Source organism: Sardina pilchardus, chromosome 6, assembly GCF_963854185.1.
Source record: "Sardina pilchardus chromosome 6, fSarPil1.1, whole genome shotgun sequence".
Classification (NCBI taxonomy): domain Eukaryota; kingdom Metazoa; phylum Chordata; class Actinopteri; order Clupeiformes; family Clupeidae; genus Sardina; species Sardina pilchardus.
Genome location: NC_084999.1, coordinates 34,288,963 through 34,316,903, shown reverse-complemented (window position 1 = coordinate 34,316,903; position 27,941 = coordinate 34,288,963). Strand labels below are relative to the sequence as shown.

Here is a 27,941-nt window from a genome sequence, read left to right as displayed (position 1 = left end):
GCAGTATACTGGTGATTTGATTTGTGTGATGCTTTATTGAGGGCTTAAACTGCCTTCAGATCAGAATCACAGATTTCATTTCATGAAAGCAACACCATTGCTAAAAAAGACTTTATTCCGTATGCACTACTGGACCATCAGAAGGTTTTGAGTACTTGTACAGTTGGTTAATCTACCAGATATAATGAAGATTATTGTGATATTTGAATAAAAACATTATTCAGGGAAAGTATTGATAAAGCAGAAACCTATACTAGAAAGTCCATTGTCTCACTAGCAACAGAAAGAAAAAGGTTTTAAGTCAGCCACTTATCTATGCTTTCATTATACACAGTATAGTTTGAATGCCATTTTGTATGCAAGACACCAGCATGAATGTATTCCTTCAGATCTCCCCTCGAATGCAGTGTCTTCAGTCCGAACACATCTTTGATATACCACTGCAAACACATGGGAGAGATCATGACAATCAGTGATCAACAAATTCTTAGTTTGGCTTGGTTTAGTGTTGGATTAATTCATGCCATAAACAATTATTAATAAAAAAATAAAATGATATTCATCTTGGCACAATTTAGTTCATTTGATAAATCCAAGTTCAATGAATCCATTTTTTTTTAATCCATTCACTTTTCTATGAACTCTATATGTGTTCTAAAATGCTAGTACTTACATCCATGTCTTTCATGCCAACAATGTTTTCATTCTTGTCATAAAAGCCAAACAGACTAGAGTAGAAGGAAAGGGTTACAGTATATGAGAGACTGTTATGCGTTACACTGAATATACCAAATGCAGTCTTAAACAGAAGGCTTTATTGTGTGTGGACCATGTTTCATACTTGGGTTCCCACAAAAACATGTCGAATGCCCCCTAATGTTACCTTAAAATAACATTTCCAAATTAATTTTGATGGCACATAACCTCTCAGTAGTTGTTTTTCGGGAAGGAAACGAAAATCGAATTGGAAAATAGATGCTATACTATGCTACAGGAATTTGGAGCTCTCTTTCTACAGACTGCATTTCCTCATATTGTATCAGTCATGTTTACACTGTCGCAAATGACGCATATTTAGTTAATTTATTCTTGAACTTCTCAGCTGTCGGGAGACCCAGAGAGAAAATCATCTTTAGTGCTGCTTTAAGTAAAGTATCAGTTTAGTTCATTTACGTCAACATTTCACACCTTTCCAAAACTATTCCTGCTTATAGCCCATATGTAGAACATCAGTCATATTGTCCGTGAATGGTAAGCTAGCAGTACTTACAGGCTCACTGCAATGAAAATGTATTGAACCGTGACTTCCACCAGGTACTGAATTGTGATTTTTGTCTACTGCTACACCCCTAGCACAAAGTGTTTTGGTGTTGAGTTTTGATTGGCTGATGGCAGCCTTTTTATTGAGTGAGCCAAATTGAACTAAGATGTGAACAAGTCAGGTGTATGCCAGATTCAAAACTAAAATCGAAAATTGATGATTGAAGCATCAGATTTTGTACTACTGTTAGGTAGGTGGTGCTACACCACAATTGAGTAGTCATGGGCTGAGCTAATGGGCCTCCTATCAAACTACAAAGACGTTGTAATCTTGGGTGCAGTGGTAAACAGTCAGAATAATATCAGCACAAAACAGTCATGTACAGTAAGTCCATCATCTCTTGCAGTCCGCTACTCTGAGACAAACAGGAAAGACTAAATGAATTCACTGCAAGCGGACCTTGACTGCCATGGCGTAATTACTCCATCATCAGGGCCTCCAATCAGTATCAGTGTTTTGATGCGTAACACATTTTTACGCCACCCTGAAAAAGGTAAAGGTTAGAGTTAAAATACATACACTTGAGTCAACCCTGGACTAGATCCATGTGATTATTATGATGTTTACTGGTTCAAAACGGCAAAACAAACTTCCAAAGTTAGTTGTACAACAACAAATTTAAATCAACATTAGTTATATTTAGTATATGTGTGGAAGCTGAAGTGTAAGTAATATGAGCTGCGTATATAAATTTAGATGCTGCAGAATGATGCTGCATACAGTACTGTAGCCATGCCAGTTTACAATTTTAATTAATGTTAAAAATGTGATAGAAAATGTGGAATAAATTAGCATAGTAACAAATGTAACCAAACTGTCAAGACAAGGTTAGTTAAAAGAAAATCAAATGAAACCTCTTCACAAGGAAAGGATGCAAAGTTGTGTCAAATATGGTCCATTGCTTTCTTGGTTAAAAAGGTAATTGGCCTGAAAAAGCTTGAGAAACACTGGTTTAGATGATTCAGAAGTCAAAGGATTGATGATTTGAATTTATCATAAAATGTGATATAAAATAAAACAAATGGACTTCAACTTTTTTTGCCTTGTCTTGGGTGTAATTCAACAAAACAAAAAGGAAGTTGCCCTCTTAATTGAAAACACTGAAAAGCTCATGAACTCAGTTCTACTGTTGATGTTGTTTCCGGATGCTCATGTTGTTGTGTTTACTAGCTGAACTACTTGAAGAAGAATGTTGTACCATGGAGGAGTGCCTTTACGGATGCCGAGTACAACATGTGGTCTGGTCACCAGGCTCTTGTATCTTGCATTCGTATCGATTCAACCAGGCTATTGATAGGCTGCAGATATACCACATGTGAGGGTGTGCCTTTACACATCCTGTGTGCTGCATGCAATGCATATTGCGGCTGTTATCAGCCAACTGTGCACATATCATGCACCGTGTTTTATTCTATGAATTGGGTTAGGTTGTCAATGGACTAGCACAAGGAATGTAATGTTTATATCTGTATGACTGAAATTGTTAGCAAGCCATCTAGTAAGAAAATTACCAATGCATTACTCCACACATCAAAGTGTAAAAGGAACAGTCTATCTGCGCAAGAATCCTAAATGGAATATAACTCACTTGTGCTGTTCTGGTGTGCAGTCTCTCCATTCAGCTGAGCCAGGAAACTACACATTTTCAAATATCTCTCTCTGTGATGTGGGTCTGTGGAAAACATGGAAGCAAGAAAATGTGTGAATATAATGACTGGAGAATAAACTGCAAAGCTCTACTTTAATCTGAAAAGACACACCCTATTTCTGGACATTAATGGACATGTATGTATTTGGCAGGATATTTGTGCATGGTGAAAAAGAAATGGCAAAAAAAGATTTACATATTCATGGTGTAATTTGAATGATGGGCAAAGTGCAAAGTGCAAAGTCTTAAGTGTAACTGAGGCTAACTTAATCATTAGGCAAAATCATTTTGCTTATTTAACCAATATGTTTCAATATGCCACACACAATAACTTTATTTCATGCATGAACTATTGTGTTCACATTAATGGGGCATACATGAAGTCACTGCAAGCTTGACCAGAGTCGTTTCAAGCCACTTTGGGGACCCCACAGCACCCTTAAAGCAACGCTAAAGCTGTCTCATGCACACAATTTGTTTATCCAGCAAATAACGATGTCCACAGACAAGGTATGCTGCATGATTTTATGAAAGTATGATGTATTTCGACATCGAAGCGAGTCAAATTTGTAGTTTTTTTATGTCTCATTCCATCAAACTACAGATCCGCTAGCCAATCTGGCCTCATACATCACAGAAATGTCATATGTGGCATAACGTGCCACTCTTCCAATAGAGAGAATGCAATATGTTTAGCCAGATAGATAAATGCAATTTGGCATATTCAACTGTTGTCTGTCAAAGAATATGTTGTCAGAACTGCAGTACCCAGTGTTGCAGTGGAGGAAATAAGCCTGAGAACACTTAAATAAAACAACTGGGATAGCCACTCAAGAGAGAGGATGTGTACTAACTCACACACAGCCTGCCTTACCATTCCAGTAGTTACATATGGACACTCTCTGCCCCCAACGAGTGTAGCAAATGTGGTAAACCTCTGACTTCAGCAATTTGGGGAAAAGCTTCAAATAGGCGGTGTCTGAAACGTTGAGAATTATAATAGTAAACGTACCAAACTGATATTTTTGGTTGTATGCTATAGCCTAAGGCCTATAGCTAAATATAAATAAGATCAATTCTGCCCACCTCCATATTGCCCGGCCAAAGGAGAGGAGAGAAGGATGAGAGAGTGAACATTATGGTTATCCAGTGTTGCAATAAGACCTCTGCATACAAGACCACCTAAACAAATCAACAAATCAGCCAGTCAATAACTAGGCTACTCATTTTGTTTATGGAAGATGGGGAAAAGGAAGTTATAAGATTTAACATGATAGGCCTACCTTGAGAGAAGCAGATTAGATGTATTCCATCTGTGGCACTTTGCATAATAGGATAGACTGCATTCTTGAAGCCCTCAACTTGTTTCCATAGAGGCTCCAGGCTGAATAGGTGGTCATACAGGTCAATCACAGACACAGTAGTACCTGGATGGGACTGCAACAAAAAAAAGAAAAGAAAAAGAGGTAGTGTATTCAAAAAGCAGACTACAGAATCCACCTGGAAATAATTTTCAACAATTTCCAATCCTCTTTCCTAAAAAAAGAGGAACTAAGCAGTTTCTGGTTCCCCTCTTGGAAGGTCATTGTAATAGGCTATACAGTATACATAGGCTATACAAGCAAAATAGACAGGGGTCGCTTCAGAGACCACTTATCAGAATGTAGCCTAAACATAGGCTTATCCATTTTCAACTCACTTCGCTGGAAAGAGGAAGTTGCCTAAAGCCTAAGCAATCAGGCGATGATTAAAACACAGAAATGGCATCAGCAACAGCTTTGGAGACCATGGTATAGCTGCATGAGACAATTACCAGTTTCATGTCCAATTAATACTGCAGTAATATATTGTAGGCCTACAATGTCGTTGTAATGCAAATCCTTCTTGTCCAGAACACTGCATTTCTACATAGGAACGGCAAATAATTCCTCATACATATGCATTTTTGTTACTTCAAAAGTTGGTAATCTTTCTGTAAAATATTCCTTAGGAACCATGCGCTGCTGCTTGACGACTTGACCTGTAGGCAAGGCTAAAATAGACGACATTGGAGGAGTTGCGCTGATGTGGGTCCAAATGACAACAGTCCAACAAATTTTTTCAATACGTAGGCCTACTTAATCATTGTTAACGCAGTTTCACTTACCTTCGTAATGAAACGTTTCAGGATATCGAATTGCTTTGGGCCATCGAACAGTCCGTGGACAATTATTACTGGTTTGTATCCTTTTGTGCTACACGCAGTAAACAATAGGGTTAGTATAAGTCTCACAAAAAGGATGACAAGTGATCTCATCTCAGCTCGTGTCAAGCAGGTGCGAGGGAGGTGAAACAAGTGAAAGTAGACGTAGTGCAATAGCTGGCGGGTTATATTTGGCTATAGCTTCTTCCTTATTCGGTTTGCAATAGCCGACTTCATTTTTCGCCTTGGTTTCTTAGCCTTCAGTCAAACTGGGTCTCCATACATTTAAGCGCAAATAGCATTTTGCATCGTTCGTCTTCAACTGGTTTCCTTAATTCTTTCATATTGACAATTCGAAGAGAGTGTGGAAGCACTCTGTGCAGACCCTAACGTTTTGATTTCGTAGAAGGGGGTGGATTTTCTAACGATCCTGCAGGCCAAGTTTTTTTTTTTTCTTATTTACAAAAATACAAAAGACATAATGTCACACAGGTACACCACTTAGGCTATGCAACATAATCTCTTTTACAGATCTTGAATGTTTTTAAGCCAAGGACCCTATAGGCCTACAGTAGTATAGAAATTGTGAGACCAGGCTAAATAATATAATTGTAGGGTGGCCTAGTGGCATTTGCCTGCCTTACCTGCCTTTCTTCTGAGGCCTGGTTGTAGGCCTATCAGACTTTGGTCATAGGGCCCACACAGGGCCCACCAATGCGCACACACACACACACACACACACACACACACACACACACACACACACACACACACACACACACACACACACACACACACACACACACACACACACACACACACACACACACACACACACACACACATTGTATGGTCATATCACTGCACTTAATTGTATGATGACCGCAAATTGATGACCTGTATTTCTTGATTGGCAAAACTTTTTAATTTATTTTTCAAGCGGTCTGCAGTTCCATGATCAATTATGTCACAAATTATCAAACGAGAAGCACCAGCCATAATTGTAGTGTGCAGACCAGACCACATATTTAAAAACACTGGTGCAGACCAACTCAATTTAAGTATGTTATTGCTAATAATAGTTAGCAATAATCTCCGTCATTTAGGTCATTTAGGTCATTTAGGCCTACGGCAAATTAACAGGCAGGTATCCAATTTGGATACCTGCCTGTTTTACCTGTGGGCGCAGAGAAAGTGGACAGGTGTGGCATGGTGCAGGCTATGTAACCAAAGAGGCACTTGTATCAAACGATAAACACATGAACTACAAGTGGTCACTTTCAATGAGCAGATACACAACACCATGTGAAGTCATAAACTCTTAACAGAAAACCTTACGTTGCACCGTTATATGAGCAACATATAGCATAGTATGCTTGGATTGAAACATACTAAACTACAAGGACACATTACACTTTTTTCCAATCCTTTACACACAATTCGTGAGCTGAGAATTATAAGGTTCTATCTCCATTTTGGTCGAAATTGAGTTTTTGACATCATCTGATCCATTAGGTGCTTATTAATGCCTGTGTGGTGTTATTTTTGTAAAAAAAAAAAAAAACGGTTAATTATTAGCAAAATAAAAAGGTACTACATAACAGTATTGCTAGCTATGTAAAACTTTGATGCTCAATATCTCAGAACTACCCTAAACGGAGATAGAACCTTAAAAACAGGGTTCTTTTTTTCTAAACACCTCACACAACCAGTAATAAATATTTACACACCACACCAGTAATAAATATTTACATTTTGTACTGTACATATTTATTACTGGTCACTAGAATTTAATCTTGCACTGTTGCACTGTTGGACTTATTTGCACTACCAACTTGACACACACCTTAGACTGGATCACAGTACCAATCCTCAGTACATTCATGCATACCTTATCTATAGTATTCTACTGCTCCTTTAGTCATGTTGATTGTTGATTTGCTTTTTAATTTTCCTGTTTACATTGTTTACATTGTACTGTATGTTGTGTGTGGTGTTTTAAGCTGCTGGGACCTTGAATTTCCCCTTGGGGATCAATAAAGTATCTATCTATCTATCTATCTACAATTAACCAAACACCACACCAAATTAGCAGAACACAACAGGTCGTTAGCAAAATGGAATATTTCAGTCTAAACAATAAACTAATTGATAAAAAACCTTGTTCTATCACTAACACATTCTTTCAATGATTCTACACTGTCTCCATCTTATACACACCAACACAATAAATCCAAAACACATCTGTAAAAACTCTCTTCCAATAGCCTATATGGATCTTATTCAGACATATTGTTTGAGAGCATCAGGATAATTTAGATGACAAAAATATTTTGATGAACCCAAGACTTTCTTCATGATTACTTTTGAGATATAGAGAAAATATACAATAAACTCATCAAGCAATGCACAAAATTGATGCTGCAGACAATATTTATTTCTGTTATGTTCAGTTACAGTGCAAGTCAATCAACAGAAAATGGCAAAATTATACTACTTATACTACTGTAAAGTGTAGAAAAATAAAAAATCTGTACACAAATAAAAACTAGGCTACTGTAAACTTACAGTCACTGAAGAAAAACTAAAGCAACAATACAAACAAGTAACAACAATACGTACTCTAATAATTTAGCTGGATCAGGCATAAGAGTTCATCCACATCACAGGCTATGGGTGCCTCTCATTTGGGCTTTTTTACGTCCTCCCTCGCTCCTCGGGCCTCGATCCTCACTGATCCGACATAAAGAATGATGGGGCGAAAACAATGGGATAGTCTATCCAGTGTTAGTTATACAGTAGATCAGTGGGAACGCCCTTTGAGGATCGAGGAGGCATGTTGAGAAGCACCTTATGTCTTCATTGGCAAGGCAAGACTGTATCACCTGAGTGCTCCTTGCGTTTTCAATTTTGCACAAGTGCTTACACACCTGTGGATGTGATTATTCAATTTGTTCATTAGTGTGGTCATTGGCAAGCCAGGGCTTTGTAATGGTGTGTCTAAGATGTGAAAATGTGTTCTGACATTCACTGTGTGTAATGTTTTGCAAAAAGTGTGAAGCTGAATTTGTGCTGTTGAAATGTTTAATTTTTGTGTGTAAACAGTTGAAAAAACTGTAAAGAGCCGTTCTGTAACTCCAGTCATTTCTTTGCCGATTTCTCACTTTTGTTGTCACATTTTTCTCTACAGAGATCCCCTTACAGCGTTGGGGTGCATATTTCACAATTGTCTCTTTGGTATTTTCGCTGGCTCTGCCATGATGAACTTCTAAAAAATGAAGCCATCTTATAGCTAACCAGTGATTGAGGAGGGTGCTCGTTCTCACTTCCTACGGAAGTCTAGATTTAGACACTGCCATTCTTGCCACAACAGGTAATTTAACCATCACAATGATCTCTAAACAGTGTTATTGAAGTGTAACTCCGGCAAAAATTGACCCCAGGCTAATCAGATAAGCCGTGGAGACAGTATTTTTCTTTGATCAAGCACTAGAGCTTGCACCAGTATACGCTATAGCCCAACATTTTTCAAAACAGAACCTCGTCAGTAGCTTGTGTGCAGGGTCCCTACACATAAATCAAGAAAGCACTAACAATGTAGTTAGCAAACCCAGAGTTTATTACAGAAGACTATTAAGAAGACTTACCAACTGTTCCCATACCAGCTCCTCTCGAAGGAAAGTCATTGGCATGGAAACTCCATGGCTTATTTGATGTGCCATGTTATGCATGCAGAAAAGGAGCCATGGGTTCCATCTGCATTACATTATCTACTTGATGCACCGCATAGTGGTACAGAATATGACTCAGTCACTCAGTCCTGCACATTCTCACAGAAATAAATCACTTCTCAATTTGTTTCCATCTCCTACTTCATCTCTTACTCTTGCAACTCATGTGTATGTAAATGAGTGTGCTTCTATGTGTATGTGTATGTTCGTTTGTGAGTGTGTGAGGCCGGAGGGGTAGGGGTATGTGTGTGTTTGTGTGTGTGTGTGTGTGTGTGTTTATCGTGTGTGTGCGTATCCATGTGTGCATATCCGTGTGTGCCTGTGTGTGTGTTAGTGCTTGTGTGTTTATATCAGTGTGTACATGTGTGTGTTTGTGTGTTTGTGGGTGTGGGCGAGTGTGCGTGCCTGTTTGTGTGTCTTTGCGTTGGTGTGCGTTTGTGTGTGTGACAGTCGTGCCTTTTATCTCAGCAGAAAGTACATTTCAATATCATTATCCTCTTCCGGCAACCCCTCGCTCAGCACCACCTTCTGCAGGCTGATAGGTGTACAACCATTAAATGTACACATATTGTATTGCCCCCCATTGATGGAATTCCACTTACTTGGGTAATACACACAAAACTTGGTGCAGCTCAGAACATCATATCACAAATGAGTGGCTATGGGCTAAAGACACACAAATGGCAACAGCGACACACAAAAAAACAATACTTAGCCTATAATTAATTTATTTAATGTGAACAAATTTATTTCAAATATTTTTTATTGAGGAAACATCTGTATTCATACATTTTCCAAAACATACTCAAGTTTGAATGCAGAGGAAAAACAACCAAAATACACAAAAACAAGCAACAACACAAATGTCACATCCCACCCTAACCCACCCCTCCTGGGACTTCCTGATATGTATTGGCACTGAGGCATACAATTACAGTCATAATAAAATTGAGCCTACTCTGTCAACAGTGTTGGGTAGGTTACTTTAGAAATGTAATGTGTTACAGTTACAAGTTACCCTGTCTAAATTGTAATAGTAGTGTAACTATTTGAATTACTTTGTCTGAGTAACGTAACTAATTACTTTTGATTACTTTTTGATTACTTTTCCGATTTTTTAATGATATATATAGTCCCCAAATCCATGCGAAGATTTTGGCCTTGGTCTACAGGCTGCCGAGCAGTTCTATACAAGCGCACAAGGCAGCAAGGGCATTCAATACATGAATTAGCATCACATTTTTTGTGAGGATAATATAATGATAATCATAACACGTTTACAGGCAGGCATGTAGGCCTACGCTGATGGCGCTGTAGACGTGATAGAGCATATCAGAAGGTCCCGTATCAAACTATGGCTGTGGAGGGAAACAGTTCTTTTTACATACAATATTCTTTGCCAGGTTTAGCTGACAATATTGAGATGTAATTCAAATTGTAATTTTGAAAAAATTCAAAAGTACCTGTAATTGAATTACACATTTTTCTACAGTAACTGTAATATATTACTGTTACATTTATTTTGTAATTAAATTACGTAACTCAATTACATGTAATGCGTTACTCCCCAACACTGTCTGTCAAGATATTGGAGAAGGGGAATGTGAACAAATTTAAAAACTGGTCAGACTAAGTAGGGAGAATAGCATGTCTTATCGACGTCCTTGTAGGTTAATGAAATAGGCTGTCTTGTAAGGGAACACAAACTTTATTGCAAGGGAACGGAAAAAGTTATTGCGACGGAACGCAAACCCACACTGACCCTTCGCAGACTCCGTATTATTATGTGGCTTTTACTTTGACATAAATGCAAACCGGAAGCACTTTATGTAAACTAGCGAAATTTCCTGAAGTAACGTGAGACCAATGTTTAAGTCAAGTTAGAAGCAGGATTGACCCCATAAAAACGCATTTATTTTATGTGTAGACTTAGAATGATGAAGGATTGAATAGTCGATCATCATGTTTGTCTTCACCAGACATTTAAACGTTGTTGATCTAGCAGCTACTAACGTAATAAGCCTGTAACTTACCAGTGGCTAGCTAATACCAGTCAACGTCCTAACGGTAAAGGTAACGACATTTGCTTGCAAAGATTTCCTTGTATGTGGTGTAAACTATTTCGCAAAAGCTCGGTGTTGCCTTTGACACATGCATATGCCCCTCTTCACAACATGCTCTCTAAGATCGTCCAGGCTTAAGTTAGACACGCGTGTTATTGAATAGCTGGTTGTGAATGTATCCAATGTAGCTTTAACAGTTTGCGTTAGCATGGAAATGCTTGAGGCATAGAACGCTTTTAAACTGTTATTTGCTTTTAATGCAGCCCTTATCAGTTGTTTGTGGCTATATACATCATACCAATTTCAGTCTGCACGTCTTTGCTCATCTTTGGTTTAATGTGGTGAGCTCAAAAAAGTGCTCTGGCGGCATACTGTGTACTGAACGTGACAAAAACTAGCAGACCATGTGACACTATTCACTGAACATCATAAAGTAAACCAGCGGACCATGTACGTATTTACGTACGTACGTTAATCACCTGGTTATTTGCAATGTGCAAAAACGCAGAATAACAGTGAACAGATTGAAACAGATAACGTAACTGAAGAGAAGGAGAACAGCTGCTGCAGATGCTGTACAGTAACAGTCGTCACCTTCTGGGAAGGGTTGACCAAAATGAGAAATCACAATAATGTAGACTGTCTATTTAAAAGACAAATTGAATCTATGTAGCTAATCCACAATTCTAACTACCCTTCAACACCCACCGATATCTCAATTCATAGTTTATCTATCTATATTTTTCAAGGGAAATTACCCTTAATTGAAAACTAATGTTATGTTTTGGCTGGTGTTCTTCATCCTCATACTCAGCATGAGAGCTATCACAGACTGGAAGTGCCCAGATGTACAGTATATTATATGTTTTTTTGTGTAGCTCATGTTATGTGCTGTTTTGAGTAATTGAGTGAACATCATAAAGAAGAGGCAAATCATTAGACCTCACTTTAGATCAATAGGCCTACAACCTGGATATGCCTTATTCTTTCACATGGAAGGTGACAGTGTTATTTGTATTCTACTCAGTGCTGCAATGGCCAACCTGGAGCAGTGGGTGAGCGACCGCCTCCATGACATCCTGGGGCTGAGTGACAGATATGTGGCTCAGTTCATGGTAGGTCTGGTGAAAAAGTCTGCTAATTTGCCAGACTTCATTGGTCGCCTCAAGCAGACTGGGACCATTGATGTCGACCAGAAAGTTGAGAGTTTTGCTCAGGAATTATTCGAGAAGGTAAGATACTGTTTTATTTTTTTTACATACATTAATTTGTTTCCCAAATGTAGGGTGTTATAAATCAATCAATCAATCAATGATTATGTTGTACAAGGTTTTAATGGTTTTGACATATGAAGAACATGTCCTACAAAGCTGGCTTGTTTAGGCATTCAAGATATGAAACAAACAAGGCTGTGCCCAAACAAGGCTGTGCAACATAAATATTAACAAGGGCTGGAAAAAAAAAGAAAGCATTTGAGTTGAACGCAAATGTTTTACAGGCCTTTGTTTTGGAACCCTTTCATGTTATAGACAAGGTTAGCATCTGCTGCGGCAGCAACCTTATACCATTTGACAGTGCAGGAAGACTATGTGACATCATGCTGTGTCTCCCAGATAGAAATTAACATGTTTAAAATCACTCTTAAAACGACTTGCAATCCCTTAGTCACTAGTTTTAGACACATGTCAAGTATGACCTTTTAAGACAAAAGTAGTTCCACACATTTGTTTCTGAGATCATCTGTGTTGTATTTTTAGGTGCCACGAAAACAGGTAGTGGAGAAACCATCTCGGGCTCTGGAGCGACAAGTGCAAGCCATGGAGCAGAAAAATCGTACCTACACTCTGCTAGAGGAGAGCGATGGTGATGAAGAAGTAACACAAGAGAGAGGAAAGGAGAAGAAAGGGAGGGAGAAAGTAAAGGGAAAAAAGAGAAAGCACTTGAGACAGAAACAGGAAGAGAGTGCCTCATCCAGTGAAGAGGAAAAGAAAAGGTTAGTGTGCTTAAGTCAGTTATTCCTTAATAATTTCTCTTATCCTAAAGAAGCATAATTATGCTGTGATGTGTACTTGTATCAGGCTGGGTGGGCATTTGCTATAGAGAAACAACATACCATAGGGGGGGACTGTCCCTGCCATTAAAGGAAGCGTATGTAGGATTTTGGCCAAAACTAGAACTGCAATTACTTTCAAAATACTGTAGAGCGGTGTATCCTCTCCCCTCTAAGTCGCGGTTGCCAGCTAGGCTGCAGGTTCCAGCAGGAACATAGGCTGCTACAGCTTTCAATGGCAAGTGCTAATGTTGTTTTCCTCAGCATAATGACAGAGAAACGGACTCTGATAATGCATTGCTAAGGTTAGCAATGACTACTCTCCGTTTTTATTTCCCAAACAATTCCTTAGCCTACCTTTTCAAATCCATGACCCACCTCCTCTATATGCACTAACATAATGTTACTTTGCACGAACATGCATAACTTTGTTCGACTGTCATGAATATTTTATTTGTCCATTTACATTAAGTACAAGTAAGTTAGCCAAACTGATGAATTACCTGTCCAGGAGCAAATTAACAACATTGACTTCTGTCTTCCAATTCTTCTCCGTTTTCAGCCGTCTCAATCTCCTATACAAATGCTTGTTTTATTTCGGACGTATTTTGGATTCATAAAGAGGTCTTTTAGGTTTCATAACGTTAGACATTTTTTATCCAACACGGTTGTAGCTGCAGCTGTGGTAACTAGCAGAGCTGGCAACCCAAATTCCGAAACACTACTGACTTCATGATTAGTAGATAAGTGCATGGCGGGGCATCAGACCAAAACACAACATAACAACATCAAGGGCTGAGGGCTGCAACTTCACTTTTAATTTCTTAATGTCTTGTGACACATCAGGCCCATTTTATGATTAATTGAAATACATTTCTTACATACGGTGAGAAAATGTACGGTTCTAACCATCTGATTACTTCTCAGTGAGCAGATGATTTCCAAAGCACAGAAAAAAGAGGACGAGGAAGACCAAGAGGAGGACTGGGAAAAAGAAGAGCGAGAGCGACAGCAGGACCTGGAGGAAAGAGATGCTTTTGCTGAGCGTGTGAAGTTGAAGGACAAGCAGAAGACCCGGAGTATCATGGAGAGGACGGATAAAAAGGTACCATTATGTGGAGATTGACTGGTGGTTATATGATATTTTGTAGCTTTTTAAGCATGGTTAAAAAAATGGCAACCTATGCGAATGAATTAAAATAGAATTGAATAGGGGTGTCACGATTCTCCAAATCCTCGATTCGATTTAATTTTCTATTTTGGAGTCACGATTTGATTTTCGATCTTTTTATTAGTATTACTATTAATCCATTCCTGATGTTTTTTTACTTTCTTTGGCTTTTTCCTGTTCCTTTTCGGGGGGTCTTATATTTTGAAACCATTCCCACCATGAGGTTGTAATCAGAACAAACATTAAACATAGACGTGAACATAGTGAAATAAAACAACACTGAATGATAATTTGATTGTTTCAGAGACCTAAAGTTACCTAAAGTTAGAGGACTGTTGACACCACAGTCCTGTGTGTGTGTGTGTGTGTGTGTGTGTGTGTGTGTGTGTGTGTGTGTGTGTGTGTGTGTGTGTGTGTGTGTGTGTGTGTGTGTGTGTGTGTGTGTGTTTTTCTTGGCATACATGCCGGACGTAACATTGGGGGTGTGGTTACATTGTCGATTCTACCTTTGAGTTTGTGACACCCCTAGAATTTGGCATATTATATTATTCCTTATTGGATATGTTTGTAATAGTCTGTTGTATTAGCTCACTATTTCAGTCATATTTTTAATGATGCCCATCATTGTCTGACAAATAATTAAAATTTGCGATTAAATGTGAAAGAAAGATTATACAAGTGTATGGCCCATCATTAAGACTGTCTTTCAAACTAGGCTTACGAGGAAGCTCAAAAAAGACTTAAGATGGCAGAGGACGACCAAAAGAAAATGGTAAGATAACGAATCCTAGCAAATACACATGCTGTCATTAACAGTGTATGTGCTATCTCATGGCAGTAGCATGATGCTTTTCTCTTCCTCTTTTTGTTCCAAAGCTTCCCGAGTTGAGAAAGCAGTCACGCTTTGAGTACCTGAAGAAACGTGAAGCCGAGAAATTAGAAGACCTGGAGGCTGAGATAGCCGATGAAGAGTACCTGTTTTCCTCTGACAACCTCACTGAGCGAGAGAAAAAAGAACTGGACTACAAGCGCACAGTCAGAGATCTGGCCAGGGACTACAAGAAAGCAGGAGCCAAGGAAAAGGACGAAAGGAAGAACCGCTACTACATGCCAGAGGAGAACAGGAGAAAGGTGCAGTATGCCTAGGAAGAGCCAACGGGGGAAGCACACTGTCAGTGTCAGTAGAACAGGTTCACTTTTCAACTGTTTGATTTCTTAATGCTTCTTTACCTTTTTTTATGTAATGAATTAGAACCCCCCGGAACGGGATCTCCAGCTGGATATTGAAGAGGGGGGTCATGAGGGCGGGGGAGAGCAGAGCCGCTGGGAAGAGGCCCGGGTCGCTACAGCAACTCTGCACTTTGGTGCCAAGGAGGAGCGGGAGCGTCGCCTGAAGGAGGAGCAGGACAAGTACCAGCTGGTGCTGGAGGAGGAGGAGATGATCAACTTTGTCAGCAGTGCCATCACCATGAAAGGAACACGATCAGAGAAGGTCAGTGTGAAGAGCACTTAAGGCCAAAGATAGCAAGACTGCAGAAATCAGAAATCAAGCTTATGGGTGATTCACAATGGATGAATAAAACCGTCTTGCTCTTCGTCTGTCTATTTATCTAAACATTCTCTCTCTCTCTCTCTCTTTCTCTCTCTCTCTTCCTCTCTCTCTCTCTCTCTTTGTCTGTGTGTGTAAACAGGGTCGTATTCTCAATCTAATTTGGCATGTACTTGCTGTGTGTCCTTGTGTTTGTTTCCAAAGGAGGAGAGTGGTCCACAGCTCTCTCAGGCAGAGCAACAGATGCAGTCCATTCAGGAGGTTAGGAGGAGTCTGCCTGTCTTTCCCTATCGACAAGACCTACTATCGGCTATTGAGCAGCACCAGGTGCTCATTATCGAGGGGGAGACGGGCTCTGGCAAAACTACACAGATCCCCCAGTATCTCATGGAAGAGGTGAGGTTCCACATACACCCCTAACTGTCCCACAAAACTTGACTGGTTCTGCTAATTAATGAAGCATTTTGTTGTCAGGGATATAATTCTGGAGGTTTGAAGATTGGTTGCACTCAGCCTCGTCGAGTAGCCGCAATGTCTGTGGCAGCTCGAGTGGCACAAGAAGTTGGAGTAAAGCTCGGGAACGAGGTGAAATTAGTTTTTACATTTTCAGTTTTTTATTGCTACATCACTGGGGAGGTCACAGAAAATAGAGAACTAACGTTTTCATGTTGTAGGTGGGCTACAGTATTCGATTTGAGGACTGCACATCCGAGCGGACAGTACTGAAGTACATGACCGATGGAATGCTTTTGAGAGAGTTTCTCACAGAGCCCGATCTTGCCAGCTATAGGTATGTAAATATGTGGACATATATGTGGACACACATGTATATTAATCCATTAAATTCAATATTAATTTATTTAGCTGATGCTTCTATTCAAAGCAACTTTCATAATGTTAATTATATTACAAGGGCCGTGGCCCTAGGAGCCACTTGAGGTTAAGTGCCTTGCTCAAGGGCACAATGGTGGAAGTCGGGAATTGAGACTTGGATGTACAATACAGAGGATTTTGTGAGGAACCAGAATGTGTCAAACATAGACACTCACCACTTTCTGTTTTGTTAGTTAAAAGGAAAAGAACACGAGGGGATTGCAGCATCTTCATTGCTTGAACCCCTAGAAATGATTGATATTGACACTGATATGAAACTTTTTATCGTGATTTTTTTATGCCATATCATTCAATCCTACTTTGAGTGTTGTATGAGGAAAGCTAGACTTACACATTATGTTAAAGCATATTCTCAATGTATTTCCTCCCCATCAATGTTTCTGAAATGCATCAATTTCCACTTGCACCCTCTTTTTTCCATCTAGTGTGGTCATAATTGATGAAGCCCATGAGCGCACTCTCCACACAGACATCCTTTTCGGCCTTATAAAAGACATTGCTCGTTTCCGTGCCGACCTGAAGGTGCTAGTGGCCAGTGCTACGCTGGATACAGAACGTTTCTCTTGCTTCTTCGATGATGCACCTGTCTTCAGGATACCTGGGCGGCGTTTCCCTGTAGACATCTTCTACACAAAGGTAATATTGCTGGGGGTTTCTTTTCGTATAGATGTGAACTCACTAGTTATTAAGCTGTTAATTTTGCTTTAGACCAGGCAAAAAGAATGTTATCTAAATGTTTTAAAGCATTGTTTATTGATATGACCATTTTATGAGCTGAACCTTTTTAGTCTTGGCTTTCCAGCACAGACCTCTAAAATGAATTCCTTTTGATCATTAGAAGCACTGTATAATATTCTATGCACATCACATGAAGTAGGCTGTTTTGTTAGTTTGTTGGTCAGCTTTATTGGCTAAGTTTGCGTAAACAATCAAGGAATTTGACTGCGTTTAATTTTGCTCTCTTCCCCTGGCGGTGCCATTGACTGTTTGCCCTAGTCTACAGCTACTGAATGTTGGGATTTTAAGTGAAGGGAGGGAAAGATGTGTCTTCTCTCCCCAAATCCTGTTGTCAAAGATGGTAATGTGTTTGTGCCCTACCCTACATCAGTGTTAAGTCTGTTTCCTCTCTCTTCTGCAACCAGGCTCCAGAAGCAGACTATCTGGAGGCATGTGTTGTGTCCGTTCTACAGATCCATGTCACACAGCCCATGGGGGATGTACTGGTCTTTCTCACAGGGCAGGTGAGCAGGTTTTGCCTCATTGAAAGTTTGGCTTTTTTCATTAGTTTTACACTGATGAATATGTCTGGTCATTTATTGAAATTATATGATCAATTATTTAATGTTCAATGTTGGTCTTTGAGCATTTGTCACATACAATGCATTCCCAATTGTCTTTTCAAAAAAAAACAACGGAAACTTGACATTTTCCAAATACTTCCCAACTCCAGTGAAAAGTAAGGAAATGGGCATGGTTTGAGCATACCTGCTGCCTGGCTGGCTGACTTTATATTTATGTTCCAAGTTTACTTAGCAATATGCAATACTATATTATATCACATTATTAGCTTGGCCCTTACTGGCAAAGTAGGGACAGTGATCCATGCCCAGGTTAGCTTACAGGCTGGTCCAAAGGTTTCGAAATGAACCCTTGATTGTACATTGTGCGTTTTCAGGAGGAGATTGAGGCATGCTGTGAGCTTCTACAGGATCGCTGTCGGCGACTGGGGTCCAAGATATCAGAGCTCATTGTCCTGCCCATCTATGCCAACCTGCCCTCAGATATGCAGGCCAAGATCTTCAACCCAACTCCACCTGGTGCTCGTAAGGTAAGGTGCTGCACTTGTTGTTGTTCACTTCTTGTAGCACATTGGTGTGCACTGCAGCATGGGGCCCCAGCACTTTGAAATAATGTGAATAATGTAAGAAGCACAAAGTGCCCACTACAAGTACAGCACATATACCTTCCTTACCTTTCTGCTGTACAAAGTCAAACCACTCCACACTAGTAATTGTTGTTACATGAACAGATTCCCTAGCAATACTCAATGTTGGTTTTTGTTTTGTTTTGGTTTTGCAAAGCACTGTTAATTGTGTCTGTGATTGTGTTATCTTGTAGGTTGTGGTAGCCACCAACATTGCAGAGACCTCCCTCACTATTGATGGCATCATCTATGTCATTGACCCAGGCTTTTGTAAGCAGAAAAGCTATAATGCTCGCACGGGCATGGAGTCCCTCATCGTCACGCCATGTTCACGGGTAAACCAAGCCGTTTATTTCACTTAATTTCAGAGAAGTACGCCCCGTAAAAGGCCTGAAGCTTAACAATGACATTGTGAAAAATATTACACAAGGCAAATCTTAAGGATAGCATAATTTGAAAATGAATGAATGAAACACTGAATCAGATTTCCCTAGAATTCCCTAGTTTCCAGTAGTGTACGTGCTTGTGTGTGCGTGCGCACAGTTAAATATCCTGATTTAATTCTCAGTTTTGATCTGCTACTGTAGGCGTCAGCCAACCAGCGAGCTGGAAGAGCAGGCAGAGTAGCCGCTGGGAAATGCTTCCGTCTCTACACAGCTTGGGCTTTCAAGCATGAGATGGAGGAAACAACAGTACCAGAGATTCAGAGGACCAATCTTGGCAACGTGGTGTTGCTGCTGAAGAGTTTGGGTGAGAATCATCACAACAGCTTTGAGTTTTGTGTGAAACAAGGTTTCAGGCAGAAAAAAATGTATGCAGTAGTTATAGTTATTAACTATAGCTTGAACATTATCAGAACAGTTTAGTATCTGAACTCCTAGTATCCTAGTACTAGCATATGAACATAGTATCCTCTTTTTTTTCGACAGGAATTAATGACCTCATTCACTTTGACTTTATGGACCCACCTCCTCACGAGACACTTGTTCTAGCTTTGGAGCAGCTCTATGCTCTGGGTGCTCTCAACCACCTTGGAGAACTCACCAAGGTACCTTTTAACACTTCAAGACATTTCATGTTTATTTTTATTTTTTTCTTTACTATTAAAACAGAATCAAAAAGACAAATTTCCACATACTGTATCATCTAATAGCTTAAAGGGATAGTTCGGATTTTAAGACACGAAGTTGTATGGGTTCCCTGTCAGCAACGTAGTGCATCAGCACTGACTTACCCCCGACAGCGTCCTGTGAGCCGAGATCCAGCCGGTTTTTGATCGTTTTTGATGCCGGACTATTTTCTTCAGCAAGTTTCTGGGGTCACGAAAGTAAAGTGTTTTTCTTCTCAAAACCATATGCGTTCAACAGAGTGATATATTTGCACCACAAAAACGTTGTCCAGCTGTCAGTAGCGCGCAGTGATAGGAATCGCGAAAAATAAGTAAGTGATAACGAGGTTTGAATTTTTCCTGGACAACGTTTTTGTGGTGCAAATATATCACTCTGTTGAACGCATATGGTTTTGAGAAGAAAAACACTTTACTTTCGTGACCCCAGAAACTTGCCGGACTACTTTCTTCAGCATCAAAAACGATCTAAAACCGGCTGGATCTCGGCTCACAGGACGCTGTCGGGGGTAAGTCAGTGCTGATGCACTACGTTGCTGACAGGGAACCCATACAACTTCGTGTCTTAAAATCCGAACTATCCCTTTAATGCAACAATGTATGAGAAATGTCTCTTTGACATCATAGCAGCTCAAGAGAAGGTGGATTCCATTGCAATTGAGAGGTGAGCTAATGCCTTATGTCCCCTTAGCTTGGTAGGAGGATGGCTGAGTTGCCAGTGGACCCCATGCTGAGCAAAATGATCCTGGCCTCAGAACAGTGAGTACGACTGAGAATGTCTTTTGGCGCTATTGTGAGTCAAGCTGATTTCTATTGTGTGACTTTGGATTCACACAGTCTGATGTTTCTCCAGGTACAAATGTTCAGAAGAGGTACTGAGCATTGCTGCTATGCTCTCCGTCAATAACTCGATCTTCTACCGACCGAAAGACAAAGTGGTTCATGCTGATAATGCTCGCATGAACTTTGTAGTGCCTGGTGGAGATCATATGGTGCTTCTCAACGTCTACGGTCAGGTGAGAGTGTATAATTGTTGGACAGGCATCATTCAGCTTGGCAAAGTCTCTTCAAAATGGCCCTTCAAATGACATCATTATTCATTTTCGTTATTATTAATGGATAATTAATAGTGCTAATTTCACTGCTGTCTTTGGCCTGTATTCTCAAAGCATCTTGAAAGGTCTAAGTGATCTTGTACCACTAGATGCTGCACTAGAGCTTTGTGAATTTATCTGTCCGCTTGTGGCTTCCCTGTGGTGACCACACACACACACACACACACACACACACACACACACACATACACACATACACACATACACACATGCACACATACACGCACATACGCACAGTCACTTCTGTGTTCACAGGAAAGTGTTGCAATGCCCAATGAAGGCCACCATCAAACACATGAGCACAAGTCATGTGACACTCAGTAGAGCACGTACCTCTGCTGAGGTCTTCCGATCTGTGATAGATCTTCTGCCGATATTTCCGTGTCCATTTGTTTGTAGCCAGCAGAACACATAACAGGAACTGATATAGAAATGTTGCAAAGTGCACTTGACTGAAAGTGAAGAAGACTAAACTGAAGTTTGAAAGCTGTGCCTGAACAGTTAGAAAACAGGCCTCAAAGAGCTTCTTTGTACCATAATCATAATAATCCACAAACACAATTGTCTCTGTCCCCTGCAGTGGGTGGAGAGTGGTTATTCCACTCAGTGGTGTTATGAGAACTTCATCCAGTTCCGCTCCATGAAGCGTGCAAGGGACGTACGTGAACAGCTGGAAGGACTGATGGATAGAATAGAGGTGGAGGTATGCAGCTCCCAGGAAGACAGCGTACCAATCCGCAAGGTACAGTACATATTCAGTTTCATTCCTGTGCGTATATACTTGTGTGCTATATAGGTTCACTGCAGAGTTTGAATTCTTTGTCCTCTCCCTGTGATAGGCAGTGACAGCGGGCTACTTCTACCACACAGCACGGCTTAGCAAGGGTGGCTACAAGACCGTGAAACATCAGCAGACCGTCTACGTCCATCCCAATAGCTCCCTGTTTGAGGAACAGCCACGCTGGCTCATCTACCACGAACTTGTCTTCACCACAAAAGAGTTCATGAGACAGGTGTGTATTCAATTGTATTTTTTTGTATGCTATGTAGAAATGCATGTATACTGTAATGCTAGGACTGCAACGATTAATCGATTAGTTGTTGACTGTTAAATTAATGAATGTTCTCCTTTACTTACTCTTCTATCACAGTGAACTAAATATCTTTAGTGTGTGGACAGAACAAAACTTTTGAAGATATAATCATGAGTTCAATGATCGACATGTTTTCATCATTTTTAGTCTCCACAACTTTATTGTCATGGGATCACTATACTGTCCCAATTACCTGACATTTTGTCTTTTGATCTGGAGTATTATTGTTGTTGAGTGTTCAAACAATAGGTTACAACTGATCGGCACCGGGGATATATGTATATATATTATTACACAATATTTCATTAGGAGAAATTTGTCGTACAGTAAATCTCTCTAGGAAAAATTAGGACAAATCCATCTTCTCATCAAATGTACTTTGTTATTAATGCACACAAAAGTAACAGAGGGAATGACTGACCATATTTTGTGCTATACTGGTAGTGGCTGGATATATGACTGCCACTCAACCAGGGCTTGTCAAAAATTTTACCAGAGGCAAAACCGTAAAACCTTAAGATAAGGGCAGCTAAAATGTTACCAATGACTGAAAACATCTGACTACAACACGCATGTCAGAACTTTATGAAACATAAGTGAATGTGAGAGAAATGGAAGGATAGAGAGACAAAAGAATAGAGCAGGGGACCCAAGGATCCATATGCTTGAAGTAGTAGAATAGTCAAAGGAAAACACAATCCAAACACTCAGGTGTGTTGTTTTGTACCCCATAACCTGTTCTTATGCGTTGGTCATCAGCCAATCCCTTAAGGCCCTTCTATAACACTCTACCCCCATAAGTCCGGGCCAAGCAGAGGTTACATAGGACAACCCTTACAGAAATGTCAGGTTTCCGGATTGCAAATTAGGTTTCTGGGTCATTCCACCTCAATTCAACGGATTTTAGAGAAAATTTCTGCTTGACCATCTCAGATTTGCTTCAAACTTTTACCATCTAAAGAGTAACCATTTAAACTAACTTAGCCAAAATATTAGATCGGTATACCTAATACATCCAGAGAAAAACATTTTTGAACATGGTACCCCCCTTCTGATTTTTGGCACATTGGCGCCCTCATCTAAATCTGCAGCAAAGTTCAGATGTCATTATCTCAAAAAGTGTTCAAGCTAAAGACTTAAAATTTTCTGTGAATAATGATTGCTACCTATAGATTCCACATATTCATTCGTAAGTCATATGTGTTGACACTGACTGTGTTTCAATCTTGTGAAATCAGAAGAAAAATTGCAGATTTCTTTCACACCCCCACATTGGGTGCCCCATTACACAATTTGGAAACAAAATGTTTGGCAAATGGTTATGTCTCTCTACAGAAGTGTTTAAGCTGTATTTGAAAAAGCAATGAAGAGGTGTCTATATTGCTTTTTTGTTGGAAGTATTGTAACACAAAACTGAAAAACAATCAATTTGGATAATATTGTATCTCCCCATTACAGAGGTATGACAAGCTATACCAATGAATTGAACACATCTCCAGAAAGAGTATGGAATGGGCTTTCAGACTGTGAAATTTCAAGATGGTATTATGGCTATGGTTATTGAAATGTTATTTTTGAAATATTGGTCTACTATAACGACACGTTGCTGATATCCATGAACAGTGACATCTAGTGGCATTAAATAGTGTCAGCAGCAATTTATTTCGGAAATACAGGAAATATTTTATTAGTTCATCACTCAGCAAGTAAATGAAAATATAAATGTTTAACAGTATGAGACATAAACATCTGATACTTAGGAATAAGACAAGGATTATGAGATCATTAAATAATGGCACAAAAAAGCAATGCTAATTGTTGTAATAGACCAATATTTAAAAAAATGTTTTTTAATAACTGCAGCCATAATACCATCTTGAAATTTCACAGTCTGAAAGCCCATTTCATACTCTTTCTGGAGATGTGTTCAATTCATTGGTATAGTGTGTCATACCTCTGTAATGGGGAGATACAATATCATCCAAATTGATTATTTTTCAGTTTTGTGTTACAATACTTCCAACAAAAAGCAATATAGACACCTCTTAATTACTTTTTCAAAGACAGCTTAAACACCTCTGTAGAGAGACATAACCATTTGTCAAACATTTTGTTTACAAATTGTGTAATGGAGCACCCAATGTGGGGGTTGAAAAAAAATCTGCCATTTTTCTTCTGATTTCACAAGATTGAAACACAGTCAGTATCAATACATACGGCCTACGAATGAATATATGGAATCTATAGGTAGCAATCCTTATTCACAGAAAATTTGAAGTCTTTAGCTTGAACACTTTTTGAGATAATGACATCTGAACTTTGCTGCAGATCTAGATGAGGGCGCCAATGTGCCAAAAATCAGAAGGGGGGTACCATGTTCAAAAATGTTTTTCTCTGGATGTATTAGGTATACCGATCTAATATTTTGGCTAAGTCAGTTTAAATGGTTACTCTTCAGGTGGTAAAATTTTGAAGGAAATCTGAGATGGTCAAGCAGAAGGCATTTGTTGAATTGAGGTGGAATGACCCTTCTGGAAAACAGTTGTGGTTAATTCTTGGCAATGTTGCAGAACATTTGCAGCAATGTTATATGCAAGTTAGGTTCATCACCAGTTCTTTGGAAGTTTGTTATTTTTGGCTAAGTGTGGTGGCAAATCACTGGCGAACACATTTGCCACTGGTGGCAAAGTTCTGGCAAAACTCATTGTTGCCAGAACTTTGCTGGAAGTTTGCCTCTAGTGGCCAACATTGGCAAACTTCTGGCAATATTTTCTAGTGAACTCATTTGTTTCTTAGCCTGGGTGTTCCCATCTTGCCTTGCGCGGTGTTTTCATTCACGCTGCTAAGGCAGTCTGGACACTAACACCCACATTTTCGCCTGATGTAGGTGACCAATCACAGAACATCCGAGAAGTTTCCGTTACCTTCTTGCGTCTACATTCGACGCCAAAGGATTTACACTGATGTCTATGGCAGCCCTTTGCGTTGCATATGAACGCGCGGGGGCACCTTCGGCTTCCGATATTGACGCCAGGGGGCTTGGCATGCGTCCTCGTTCGACGAGTTGGGTGTGAGACCGTGTTGCATGAGCTATGCGCATTTGATTGACATCCGTGGCGCCCAATCGGATCTGGGCATTTTTTCAAATACGAGAAAATGAATGTATGGTTGCCAGAACATGTCTCATTTGAGAAGTGGTAGGCGCTAGCCAGGCTAATTGTTTCCCATAAATCACCCACAAGTTTGTTGCAAATCTGCCGCAAATATTTCACTTTTGTAAGGGTACTGTGATTATAAAACTGACACATATTTCAAATTGTAATGACCCCAAAATTGACCCCAAATAACCAGTATATTTGCACACACGTCTGGCTCTCTGTGGACATGGGCCAAGGCAGATGTTGAGAGGACGCAGCGGTTGCTAATCAGCAGCACTGTGGCCAGACCCTGGGAGCATGACACCCATCAGTCTATAGGGGTTTAGTGGTGTGGCGTGCCTTTTGGCCACCTGGACAAATGATGTTGTCCATTTATCTGGATGTAATCATTCTCAGAGTGGATTTTACCAAACATGATCTTGAGATGACCTGTGGCTGTCAACGTTAATTATTTTAACTCACTAGTGTAACGGTAGCAAGCTGATACTTAGCTGTGCCGTATATGCATTATGTAAACCTCCCTTCCAACGCCTTTAGAGACGTGCTAGTAGGTGATCCTAGCAGCTTGGCCTTTTAGCTCACTTTCTAGAGCTTTCCACTCCCAATCCAAGGTTCTGCGAGATGTGGGTTTGAGTCCGGATGAGTGCAGGGCGGTCAACACAACACCATTTACACTAGCACAGCTTTATTACTTGTCTACCAAATGTTAAATTAAAAAAGTTTGGGAGATGATTGTTGCACCCTATTTCTTAAGTAGGGTAGTTCTACAGTTACTATTCCCATACACACTTAAAACATAGCATGTACCACTATTGGGATTATTATTAACCGGATGCAACGGCATTCAAAGCTCTCTACTAATATGTCTGCATTCTTACCTCTCACAGGTCATTGAGATAGATAGCAGTTGGCTACTGGAGGTGGCCCCTCACTACTACAAGAACAAGGAGCTGGAGGACAGCAGCAGTAAGAAGATGCCACGGAAGCAGGGAAAGGCTCGTGAGGAACTGGGCTGAACAACCGGGCCAAAATGTAGGAGAAGAAAAGGATGTCTCACAGAGTGGACACATGCTCCACCATAGACACATCACTCTGAAGCTCTTAAGAGCTATTGTGCAAACTGCAACTATCAACAGTTTTTTCAATATACTCACTTAATGGCCTTTTTTGGCGGGTTTTTTGGAGAAAACATTTTTGACCTCGGCCAGCCATGTTGAATTAAGTTTTCTGTTTGTTATTTACCATGATGAATAGGTGCTGGAGATCTTCTGTGGTACACATTTGTTCATCATATCCTTTAGTTGTTTTATACATATACTGTATTTCAGGTATTTTTATATGAGAAGTCAAGGAATTGTAAAATATTGATCTTGAAAATAGGTTTGTCTTTGTCTTGAACAACCTTGACCGTAAATTAAAAATGGTGTATAGTGACAGACCATGCAATCAGACTGTTTGATTCCATAGGATATGTTTACACATTTTACCACTCATACGGTATGATCTGTAAGCACTAGTTATCAGGCCATCAGAATGTATAATGTATACATTCATTCCACACAGACTGATATATTTCAAGTGTTTGTTGCTTTTATGATTTTGATGATTATAACTGACAACTAATGAATACCCCAAATTCAGTATCTCAGAAAATTAGAATATTGTGAAAACGTTCAATAATGAAGACACCTGGTGCCACTCTAATCAGCTACAGTAATTAGCTCAAAACACCTGCAAAGGCCTTTTAATGGTCTCAGTCTTGTTCTGTAGGCTACACAATCATGGGGAAGACTGCTGACTTGACAGTTGTCCAAAAGATGACCATTGACACTTTGCACAAGAAAGGCAAGACACAAAAGGTCATTGCCAAAGAGGCTGGCTGTTCACAGATCTCAAAGACAAAATGGACTGGACAGCTGCTGAGTGGTCCAAAGTCATGTTTCCTGATGAAAGTATTTTTTTAAGTATATTTTTTTGTGGCTTTTTATGCCTTTTAATTGGACAGGACAGTAGAGAGAGAGACAGGAAGCAAGTGGGAGAGATAGTCGGGGTGGGATCCGGAGAGGACCATGGGGCGGGAATCGAACCCGGGTCGCCGGCGTGCGGTGCAGGTGCCCCAGCCAGTTGCGCCACGGCTGGGGCCTGATGAAAATACATTTTGCATTTCCTTTGGAATTCAAGGTCCCAGTCTGGAAGAAGAGAGGAGAGGCACAGAATCCACATTGCTTGAAGTCCGATGTAAAGCTTCCACAGTCAGTCATGGTTTGGGGTGACATGTCATCTGGTCAAATATTGTTTCTAACATACAAAGCCATTATTGGCTGTGCTCTTGAATATATTAAAGATCTTAGTCCCATGTAACCCAACTAGGACTCTACGATCACAGAATACTGGACTTCTTGTAATCCCAATAACAAGCACCCCTCTGGAATAACCTCCCTTCCTCAATTTGATTAGCACACACCCTCAATTTTTAAGTCTAGACTTTAAACATACTTCTTTAATGCTTACCATAGTTAGGTATGGTGCATAAAAATGTGTTAATTATTAATCCTGACATTCCATTTCTCAAGCGTGCACCGTATTTGTGTGCTTTGTCTGTGCATGACATGCAAGAAGAAAGAATTGACAGACCTTTTGTGCAAACCAGTGGTCCACATCATTGCATACTTTACGTGGCAAATAGCCCACTATGAGCCTCAGTGTAAATGTCAAACTACAAGCTCTTGTAGTTTTAATATGTTTTGGTAGTGATACATTATACATAACATAAACAACAACATAACATAAAACATCTTATTGTCTTTTAGATCAGTAAGGCCTACATGATAGTGGAAAGAGGAACAAAACTCTTTACTTCCTGGTATGTCAGGTATGCACCTGGTTTTTCCAGCTCTCTGTAGTTTTCCATATCA

At 39.9% G+C, this 27,941-nt stretch overlaps 2 protein-coding genes across 3 annotated transcripts; one reads left to right on the top strand and one right to left on the bottom strand.

Annotated features, from left to right (window-relative positions):
* ppt2a.2 (palmitoyl-protein thioesterase 2a, tandem duplicate 2) lies at positions 1 to 5,396 on the bottom strand. Its single transcript, XM_062537863.1, has 8 exons — positions 5,116 to 5,396; positions 4,253 to 4,406; positions 4,056 to 4,151; positions 3,844 to 3,948; positions 2,910 to 2,993; positions 1,721 to 1,805; positions 674 to 728; positions 1 to 440 (listed from the first exon to the last, which is right to left on the bottom strand). Exons 1-8 carry the CDS (start codon positions 5,263 to 5,265, stop codon positions 297 to 299), a joined length of 873 nt encoding a protein of 290 aa, XP_062393847.1. The 5' UTR covers positions 5,266 to 5,396; the 3' UTR covers positions 1 to 296.
* A 5,329-nt stretch (positions 5,397 to 10,725) lies between these two features.
* dhx16 (DEAH (Asp-Glu-Ala-His) box polypeptide 16) lies at positions 10,726 to 26,464 on the top strand. Of its 2 annotated transcripts, none has more exons than XM_062539642.1 (21): positions 10,726 to 10,949; positions 11,973 to 12,177; positions 12,703 to 12,938; positions 13,923 to 14,100; positions 14,882 to 14,938; positions 15,043 to 15,297; positions 15,419 to 15,658; positions 15,920 to 16,111; positions 16,190 to 16,300; positions 16,390 to 16,505; positions 17,035 to 17,245; positions 17,752 to 17,850; positions 18,285 to 18,437; positions 18,728 to 18,868; positions 19,121 to 19,283; positions 19,463 to 19,581; positions 20,351 to 20,418; positions 20,513 to 20,675; positions 21,355 to 21,516; positions 21,614 to 21,787; positions 25,914 to 26,464. In XM_062539642.1, the coding sequence occupies exons 2-21, from the start codon at positions 11,980 to 11,982 to the stop codon at positions 26,040 to 26,042; spliced, it is 3,165 nt and encodes a 1,054-aa protein (XP_062395626.1). In that variant the 5' UTR covers positions 10,726 to 10,949; positions 11,973 to 11,979; the 3' UTR covers positions 26,043 to 26,464. The 2 variants fall into 2 exon arrangements, with proteins under 2 accessions (XP_062395626.1, XP_062395625.1); XM_062539641.1 differs by having other exon boundaries at positions 10,726 to 10,955.
* Positions 26,465 to 27,941: the final 1,477 nt, after the last annotated feature.

Excerpts from the sequence above, each read along its gene's own strand:
- ppt2a.2 (XM_062537863.1), bottom strand. The coding sequence starts at position 5,265 with ATGAGATCACTTGTCATCCTTTTTGTGAGACTTATACTAACCCTATTG. Across the intron at positions 4,407-5,115 it reads TGAAACGTTTCATTACGAAG|TCCCATCCAGGTACTACTGT; the intron begins GTAAGTGAAACT and ends TTTTTGTTGCAG. Across the intron at positions 2,994-3,843 it reads CATATGTAACTACTGGAATG|ACCCACATCACAGAGAGAGA; the intron begins GTAAGGCAGGCT and ends TGTTTTCCACAG.
- dhx16 (XM_062539642.1), top strand. The coding sequence starts at position 11,980 with ATGGCCAACCTGGAGCAGTGGGTGAGCGACCGCCTCCATGACATCCTG. Across the intron at positions 15,659-15,919 it reads AAGGAACACGATCAGAGAAG|GAGGAGAGTGGTCCACAGCT; the intron begins GTCAGTGTGAAG and ends TTGTTTCCAAAG. Across the intron at positions 20,676-21,354 it reads TTCTCAACGTCTACGGTCAG|TGGGTGGAGAGTGGTTATTC; the intron begins GTGAGAGTGTAT and ends TGTCCCCTGCAG.